The 9,509-nt window shown below is 38.7% G+C and overlaps 1 protein-coding gene across 1 annotated transcript; it reads right to left on the reverse strand.

Moving 5' to 3' along the window:
- Positions 1-8,589: 8,589 nt before the first annotated feature.
- LOC147538148 (uncharacterized) lies at positions 8,590-9,021 on the reverse strand. Its single transcript, XM_086642961.1, has one exon. It carries the CDS (start codon positions 9,019-9,021, stop codon positions 8,590-8,592), a length of 432 nt encoding a protein of 143 aa, XP_086499087.1.
- Positions 9,022-9,509: the final 488 nt, after the last annotated feature.

Here is a 9,509-nt window from a genome sequence, read left to right on the forward strand (position 1 = left end):
TCAAAGTGTCCAAAAAGAAAAACTTACCAAAAATAGAATTTTCCAAATATAGAAATAAGATCAGATAAATTCAGACTTAGTCCCCAGTAGCAGCGCCAAAAACTTGATGGGCCTAAAAAGTTTCCTAAATAGGTCTACACCCGCAAGTGCACGGGTGTCAAGTTGTAATTTCCCGGTAAGACCGGTTCGTTCCTCAGAGACGAAGTCAATCTATTCTGACTCCTATAACTAATTTGGATTTTCTTCGAAATTGGATTTTTGTGATAAAATAAAAAAAATAACAAACTGTATGAAACCAACGGAAATATAATTAATGGAGAAACTTATGAGGAGAAAACCTAGGGTTTCGAAATCCACCTTAACGTGTATAAATCGTGACCTAATCAATGACAACTCAAATTTTTTTTTTTAACTCAAGGGAAGGTAGCCAATTATACCGACCTCGGAAAATCTAAACTTTTTAGAACAAACACATCTAATATTTTTATTTCAAAACACACATGCATAAGACAATCAAACTATTAACTATTAAACCTTAAGCATAAGACATTAAAGACACTTAGTCTAAATATGACACATCAAAACATAAGCATAGTTAATGAGAAAAATATCATGAACTAAGTGAAAAAAAAAAAAATCAAATTTTCAATATAAAAGCATCTCGAAGATATTCGTTGTGAGAAAATGGCGAAATATTCATACAACGCTAAGGTTTCATCCTAACCCTAAATTTATTGGTTAGCTACTCATAATGGAAGAGATTAATACTAATAAGTATGAAGAATAAAAAGAAACATTGAAGAAGAACTAAACTTTTATCACAGAAAATGATATTCTGTCTGGCAGCCAAACGCTCATTTGGAGAAAATTATTTTCCAGCACCTAGCAAAATTATTTTCCAGCAGCAACTCCGACCCAAACACAGTCTTCTTCTCCAACAGGGAGCTCTTTCTCTCTCTACTATTTCTTCCTTCTTCTTTTTTTCTTATCTCAATCCAAAACAATGAGCATCAACAACTAAAAGAAGATGACTAAATTAGATGAATAATCAGACACAATCTTCTCTCTCTCAACAATTTCTGATTTCTCTCTCTACAATTCTTTCTCTCTTAATACTCTTTCTCTCACTAAAAGATTACAAAAGAAAAAGAAGAAAGATATGTGATGGTGGTTTCAGTCCCTATTCTAGCCGTCAGGAGATCTCCCCTGATTGAAGCCCTCTGTTTTTCTTTATACCCGAGAAGACCAAAAACTTCCTCTCCAAAAAATGTCAGCCGAATCCCAATCTGATTTTTTTCCCTATTCTTCAACACCCTCTCTCTCTAAATCGGATCAAACTCAATCTCGGTTTTGGATATTTTACCAAACAATTACTGTTCTCGGATAGATAAAGGTATCCGGCTCTTGTAACAACAGAAATCTTCATGATTTTTGGACATCCTCTTTCTAGCATCTCTAATAAAATCCTCCTCTTTCCTTCTATTAGAATAAAATCTTTTCATCTCTCTCCCAGCTCATTCTTTCTGTTTCCATTCTTCTTTTCAAAATCTGTTTCTATAAACAAGTCAAAGAGAAATGCTAACAAGATAAGAGATAATCTCTAAGGCTTCATCTTTCCTTTTCTCTCTCAAAGAATCGGTTTATCCATCTTTCCATTTCCAGGGATTGAAGAGATAAGAAGAGGATTCTCCTTCCACATCGTTTATCTTCATATTCCTGAACAAGTTAATTAGGTTATTTTTCCCAGTCAGTATACCCTCACAGTCAGTATACTTAAGAACACAACAACTTCAAATAAACAGAACACTTTAAATATTAATTGTGTTATTCGTTTGGGACATTTCAAATGTCCTGAAACGTCGTTGTTATTCGTTTGAGACATGCAATGTAGCATCCCGTGTTTTAAAAGGTTGGTTTAGGGACTATTCGACAATTGGGTGAAGTCAAAAGAAGGGCCAAATCAGCAAAGAGGAAAACTTAGGGGGTATTTTGCAATCGGGACTAAACTGAGATTTCATTGGGACTTTGTAATAAGAAAGAAACAAAATCAGATTTTTCTTCTTTCTCTGTTCGATCATGTCAATTGGGGTTAGGGTTTGGAGGAATATTTGTTAGATGGATATCGAGAATTAATGAATTTTGATTGGTCACGTGGAAAGATCGGACATGGTTTAGCTATCATTTTGTTTTCGGTAATTTTCTTCGTTGTCGGATTGGTAGGAGCCATATAATTTATTCAGTTGTGGGATCAAAAATAGGAGGGAGAAAAAAATCAAATTGAGGGTTAAACGGCAATTCATTGAGGTTGATTTAATTGAAAATAGATATAATGGACTTGTTTATGAGGTGAATGTAGAGGAAGGACTTAAAAATAATTTAAGTAACATGCCACTTTATATGGCCACCTGTGGCAACTCAATTTTGTTTAAAATGAAACCCTCTGCATGTGTACCCACGTCCTCACCTCATTCCATGGTATAAACCAAACTTACAATTGATTTGAAAATCAATTTCAAAAAGGAACCGAGCCTTAGAGAAGCAAAGTGGGTTTTGGTCGTCAAAAGTTCTCGAGTTTATTTCGTCGATTTCTTCGCGTTCGGTCGTCGGAATTTAATGAAATTTCTTCCAGGTAATCCTATTTGACTTGTTCTACATATCTATCTGTTCAGAATTTCCAATTTCGTCCAAATTTGATGGTTATTGGATGGTTATTTCGATAACTGTATAGTTGCACTAATTTCATTTGGGATCGAAATTTGGAGCTATTTAGACAATTATTATACGATTTCTTCTAATGATTTATGTTCAGGATCATGTTTAGAATGTTATGGACTATTTTGGGTGACCATATATAGACGAGGTGCTGCCGAATTATTTTACGACTCAAATTTCAGATTTGGACTAGTTTTGGGAATGAATTGAAATAGAGATGGTTATACAAATTTTGTCGTATTTCATATAAATGGACAATTTCGGTTATAGATTTATATTATAAAGTTCATTATATGATTTGTCAGCTTATGAAGACTCTAACATGAAAAATAGAATTTATGGGAAGTCGGTTGGTCGGTTGGTTAGTTGGTATGCATTTCAAGTATTTAGTGGACTTGGCTATGAAAGTTAGAGATCAAATCGATTATTCGAAGTCTTCCAGCGTTATTAATTGTTTTCGTGTTTTAAGTTTTCATCGTTTTCTCTTTGATATTGTCTTTATTGTACGAAGGTTCTTCGTTTAGAACTTAATGTTTTTGTTCGATTTTTGGTCATTCTTCCTTGTCTCAGAGTATGCGAATGAGGAGGAATTAGGTCGTCTGGTAGGCGGAAGGTCTTTGGTGATGCAAGCACTGAGGTAGGGGTTCTGAATCCTTTATCCAACATGGTTCTATAGATAACGAATATGCTAGCTTCTGTAGTTACATATGCGCCATTATAAGTAGAGTTTAGGTAGCATGAAACTCGATTTACGTGATGAACTGAAATATGCTTGAAATGTTTTGATGTGATAAGAGAAATGTTTTCGAACTGATTTTACGATGATTGTGAACTATTGGGGATTTTCTTGTATGTACCCGACTGCGGATTATGTCAACCTACGGGCACGTAGCCATTGAGGGTAGGATGACATGTGGAAACGGTTGTGACCCGTGTGAGACCGGTGAGGTGGGCGACACTAGTCATGAGACCTGTGGGAGTAGAGTGCTTCACTTGCTGGCCTTTGGTGCTCGTACCTCCAGTTCGAGGCTCAGGGACGTACACCTGACCGCTCGTCTGAGAGGTGACATTGATTGGGAATCCCTCTGCTTTGTGGCGATATGACTCTTGGTTGTTCCACTTCCGTGTTTGATAAGATAATGAATCGAATATGAATATTGGTTTTGATAAATGAATGAAACTGATTTTGAAAGATCGCATTAGATGCATGACAGGGTACCGAAGAGAATGAGGTTCAGGTCCTTCCATGGGTATTGGGGGACGGCTCTCTTATTCGAACTCGGTGATCAAAAACTTATTTAGATACTTAAGGTATATTTGTATCATGAGGTCAACTCTTCAATGATTGCGGAGTCCCTTAGTGGGAGAGGGGCTTACCGGCTAGGGGTAAGTCTCTTTCTCGAGGAGACGTAGTGCATTAGCTAGTGCCTAAATGGGCTGGTACTATCTAACGCACTCTAGGTTCTCCTGAGGAACTCTCCTCTTATTGGGAGCGCACCATGGGTGGGCAGCTAATCACTGCTATTGCTTGCTAGACTAAGGAAAATGGTTTTGTATATAGTATATGTGGTAACTGGTTTGATAACTCGTTTTGGCATGATGTTTACGACTTATTAAATGAACTTTTGAAAATTTGATGGGTTTTGGATTGGTCTTCTACCGGAATAACTCGTGTCGGTGAGTATTCTGACCCCCTACCAGTTGTTAGTGTGCAGGTGCTTGGTTGTAGCCTCGAGGCGGAGTTGTATTCCACCCGGTGATCTTGTCTAATGAGGCTAGAGGTGTTGCGTCATTTTGTTTGGTTTTCGTTTATTGGTTTTCTATTATTTTAAAGTTATGTAGTTCTTGGAGAACTGAACTCGAATATGTATATATATAACACTTAGAGTTGCTTATAAGTTGCATCGATGTGTAAGAGGCTTTTATATTTTGTTATGTGGTTCGGGTTTCGACCCGAAACTGAGTTGAGTTTGTTTAGCTTCCGCTTAATAGTTTATTCTTGTTTATGCGAATGTATGGTTTGCATGACAGGTTTTGCAGGTGCGACCGGTTCGATTTACAGAGGAGACTCTGCCGGACTTTAGTCTCGTCTGTGAATTGCCGGGGCGTGGTCGTGTCTATTTTGGGACACGGGGCGTCACATGCAATTATGGACATCTCAAGACAAATTGGTTGTATGGACATTTGGGGACATTTTAGTGTAAATTTGGGGAGCTTTTAGAGAGAGAATGTTTCTGAAAATATAGAAGACATTTGAGAAAACTTAGGGAAATTTCAAGAAGGAAGGTAATACAAAAATTATTACTATCAAATTAGATTAATAATATATATACAATATAATACTCTATTATAGTAATAATAATAACTCAAACAACCGATCGAAGTTATCAACAGTTTTCGGAACTACATGACAAAGGAGATCAACCAAACGCCATTTGCTTTAATTTTTGAGGCACTGACATAGTGACATTTTAATGGTGCCCATCCATGAACTCGCTACTTACAGTCTTCTATAGGGCAAACAATAGTGACACACTTTAAATCGTTTTTTACAAACTTGAAATCGTGACCGGTGCTTATAATATATTCAAGAAAGGAGAATCTAAATGCCTTAGCACCCCCAGGAAACAGCTGACCAACGCGAGTGAAGATTTTATCGCGATCATCGGATTTCAGAGTCGTCTTCTCTACTCCAAATGATGGATCAGTTTGAAAAGACTAGTTACGTAATTGCATACACAAAAATGGGTTGTGTGGGGAACATGATGCATTGTGAATAACGTAAAATGCATAATGTTTCATAAATTATATGAAATGTTTAATGCTTGAATAATATTTATAGTAAATAAGATGTTCTAGACAGTACATAATACGTTGTTAATGAAACATCCAAATCATAGATAAGCATGATTCATATACTAAAAGGGTTTAAGCATGTCAACACATGATGAATCAAGTAAATAAGCTCATGTAAAAGCTAAAGACCTCTTCACTAATGACCTTACCCTAGAGTGCAAGTGTCATACAATAATGAGCAACATCTATGCTCCGAAGTCACAAAACCTTGATTCCTAAGTTAGTACATTTCGCCTCGACTTCGGCCTCACGGACATACACTCCAAAAATGAAATCACTCAAGAATGATTCGCTCGTATGTGTGAGTGTGATCACTAACATGGACTCAAAACATAGAAAGGGGTGAGGACAACAATGGAGTTTTTGCCGGGCTAAAGGCTCCTAGGTCCGGCCAAGTTCCTTCCTTCTCTCTCTCTTGTTCTTTTTAAGCTCAAACCTTAATTTTTCCTCTCTTTCCTCTTTCTTTCTCTTTCCCAAGGTAGAAGATGGTGAATAGTATATTAGACTACTAAAACCCTAGCGTCCCTTGACTTAGTCAATTCATATAGACTTTGTTGACTTGGATCCATAAACAGAGGGTGCTCATAAAATCTTCCTTGTCATTCTTCTTTGGGCTCTTGGACCCTTGTGTCTCATGAGACTCGATATTTGTGGGTGTCATCTATGGAAACCCTCACGAGACAACACTCGTCCTCCAGGAGCAACCTAGGGGTTTAAAGGCTTGTTGCATACGCTAAATGCAACCGGGATGCCTCCGAAAGTGAGTTAGGCTTTTATTTTGTTTTATTTGCTCGAGGACTAGCAAAGTTTAAGTTTGGGGATATTGATGTGACACGAAAATGTCACATTTGGAGAGCGTAAATCGAAATATTTTATGTATTTTTCTTGTTAGGTATCATTTTTGGAGTTAAACATGTACATCGAAATAGAGGGAATGAATTGTCACTATCATTTCATGTGCCCAAAATGAGAGAAAATTTTTTCAAGCAAATCAAATTACTAGTGGAGGCAATGACGAGTCCGGCGGTGAAAACGAAAGTCAATTCCGAGTTCGGACGGGAAAGTTATGGAAGAAAGAAGTCCGAGGGTATTTTAGTCCTTTGTAAGAATTTGAAGATGTAGAGATAAAGATGAAGGCACCCTCTTGGTTTCTAAATCAAAGCCCAAGAGTCCAAAGAAGAATGACAAGGAAGATTTTATGAGCACCCTCTCTTTATGGATAAAAGTCAACAAAGTCTAAATGAATTGACTAAGTCAAGGGACCCTAGGGTTTTAGTAGTCTAATACTATTCATCATCTTCTACCTTGGGAAAGAGAGAGAAAGAGGAAAAAGAGGAGAAATTAGGGTTTGAGCTTAAAAAGAACAAGAGAGAGAGAAGGAAGGAACTTGGCCGGACCTAGGAACCTTTAGCCCTACCAAGAACTCCATTGGTCCGGCCAAGTAAGGAAAAATAAGGAGAAACGAGCTTGGAAGTGAAGAACAGCCGCTTGGAGCCTCTCGGGCATTTCCTCGAACACTTGGTGGGCGTTGAAAGCTCTGTCCAGAAGCTTCTTCAGCACGGGACGGAGCACGCATGAGGCACGGGACGGAGCACACTTGAGCACGGACTTTGCTTGGACATTTTGTCGAACAACTTGGGGGCATTGGAAGCAAGGACCAGGAGCATGTTACGGAGCGCATCTGGAGCACGCTTGAGGCTGGGACGGAGCCCATCTAGAGCACGAAGTTCACAATGTGCACATCACGGGACAAACGTGCTGGCCCTTGCCAGAAGTGTTTTGGCCGGGCCAAATTGATTTTTTTCTCACTTTTGCTCGGGCCATTTGTGTTTTTCTTTCTTTCCCATCCTTCCCTGAGCATTCTAGGGTTATTTTAAGTTATCTTGATTAATTCTAGGGTCATCTTAGCTACCATAGTTGTTAATTTCTAGGGAAATAACGTACCAAATAAGAGGAATTCATGCTTTCTTGCATATTTGTGATATATCTATGATTGAATACTCTTATAAGTGATTGAATATTGTCTAATAATCTCTCTAGTTCTTAATTACTACATGTTTTCTTATTCTTACTAGTAGATACAAGTGAATTAAGTCAAGTACTATGCCATGACCATGATGTTAGACTCGATCTCACTTCCGATTGAATGCTTATGTAAGAATGAATCCATGAGTAGCTAAGTCTCTTGTCTAGGGGTTTGTGATGAAGTCTTGATATGCTATTGTGTGTGTTTATTGTGGTATGATTCTTAAATTTGATACACATCTCATTTTCGATTAAATGTCTAAGCCCATTTCATGTTGTATGTCATGCATCCATCATAGTTATTCGTTAGGCATTATTCTCGATGAAGACTCGATGTTACTTGAACATGTCATCATCTAACTAGGTATCATCATGAGATATACGCTAATATTTAGGTTGCTTACCTTAGAGTCGAGAATAACTCGAATTTGAACTCGGTCCAAAGTAAACATACACATGATCATTTCAAGATGAATTCCCAAATCCCTGACCCCTCTCATATTTAGAATAAAACCCTAGCCTCCCTCTTAGATTTAGTCAATAGTTTAAGTTTAGTTATTTCTTTTGTTACTTAATCGATCAAAAACCCCTATTTATCTTTGTTCTTTTAATTTGTAGTCTAAATTAACATTATCTAAACCGGTAGATAAAACCCTTCGATATCCAAACTACCTTCCCATCCTTGGATCGATCCCGGCTTTGCCGGATTACTACTTGATACCTCCGCTTGGGTGTGGAACCTTTTCGGGTGCATCACATATAGACTCACTACCCTGGAGCAGTGGGGAGCTTTCCTACGATGTCCATACCCCACTTCATGAATGACCATGGTGAGAGTATGGAGTTGAGTTTCTCTGGAGGCAAATGGGAGGAGTTGGCAAACCTCTGACAACTATCGTAACTTTTGACATGATTTATGCAATCTGCTCGCATGGTAGGCCAGTAGTAGCCAACTGTGAGGACTCGACTGGCTAGACTACGACCCCCTGAGTGATTTCAACACTCTTCTTCATGAAGCTCAGCTAGCATGTATTTGGCTTCCTCTGGAGTGACACATTTGAGATAAGGTCCAGAATAGGACCTTTTGAGTAACTGACCTTCCAACATAGTGAACCTAGCTGCCTTTGCCCTTAGTCTGCGTGCCTCATTCTTATTTTCTGGTATTTGGTCGATTTTCAGGTAGCTTATTATGGGTGTCATCCAGTTATCGATGGAGTCTACAGTTGTTACTTCGAGTGTGGAGCTCTTCCATGTAGCCGGCCATTGGAGGATGACCAATGGAATCGACTGCTTTGACCTGGCTGGGATTGACGAGCCTAGATTGGCTAAGGCGTCGGCGTGTCTGTTGTCCAGTCTGGGTACCTGTGTTATATCAGCTTCTTCGAAGTCAGCTAGCATTTCTTTTACCTTGGGTAGGTAAGCGGTCATCCTGGCATCTGTGGCTTGGTATGCTCCTTACGTCTGGTTGACTATTAGTTGGGAGTCAGACTTTGTCTCTATCCTTCGGATGCCCATGTCTTTGGCAAGAGCGAGTCCAGCGATCAAGGATTCGTACTCTGCTTCATTATTTGTAGCTTTGAATTTACATCTGATGGCCCGTTGAATTTGGTCTCCCTTAGGGGATTGGAGAACTATGCCTAGTCCAACTCCATTCATGTTGCTGGAGCCGTCGACCGACAAGGTCCATTTCAGCTTTTTCTGCTCTGAAAGACACAACAACTCCTTCTCGGCTTGAATTAGAGTACCAGGTGTAAAGTCGGCTATAAAGTCAGCCAAGACTTGAGACTTAATTGCAGTACGAGGTTGGTAGGATATATCATGCTCGCTTAGCTCGACTGCCCACTTGGTAAGTCCACCAGATAGTTCTGGTTTGTGAAGTACATTTTTTAATGGAAATGTGGTAACTACAACCATCG

The sequence above is a fragment of the Eschscholzia californica genome, unplaced genomic scaffold (genome assembly GCF_041429995.1).
Source record: "Eschscholzia californica isolate CP2 unplaced genomic scaffold, dmEscCali1.0.p SCAF_5, whole genome shotgun sequence".
In the NCBI taxonomy this organism is placed as follows: Eukaryota; Viridiplantae; Streptophyta; class Magnoliopsida; order Ranunculales; family Papaveraceae; genus Eschscholzia; species Eschscholzia californica.

Bases quoted from the DNA above. Each gene is read 5' to 3' on its own strand.
- LOC147538148 (XM_086642961.1), bottom strand. From the start codon at position 9,021: ATGACCGCTTACCTACCCAAGGTAAAAGAAATGCTAGCTGACTTCGAA.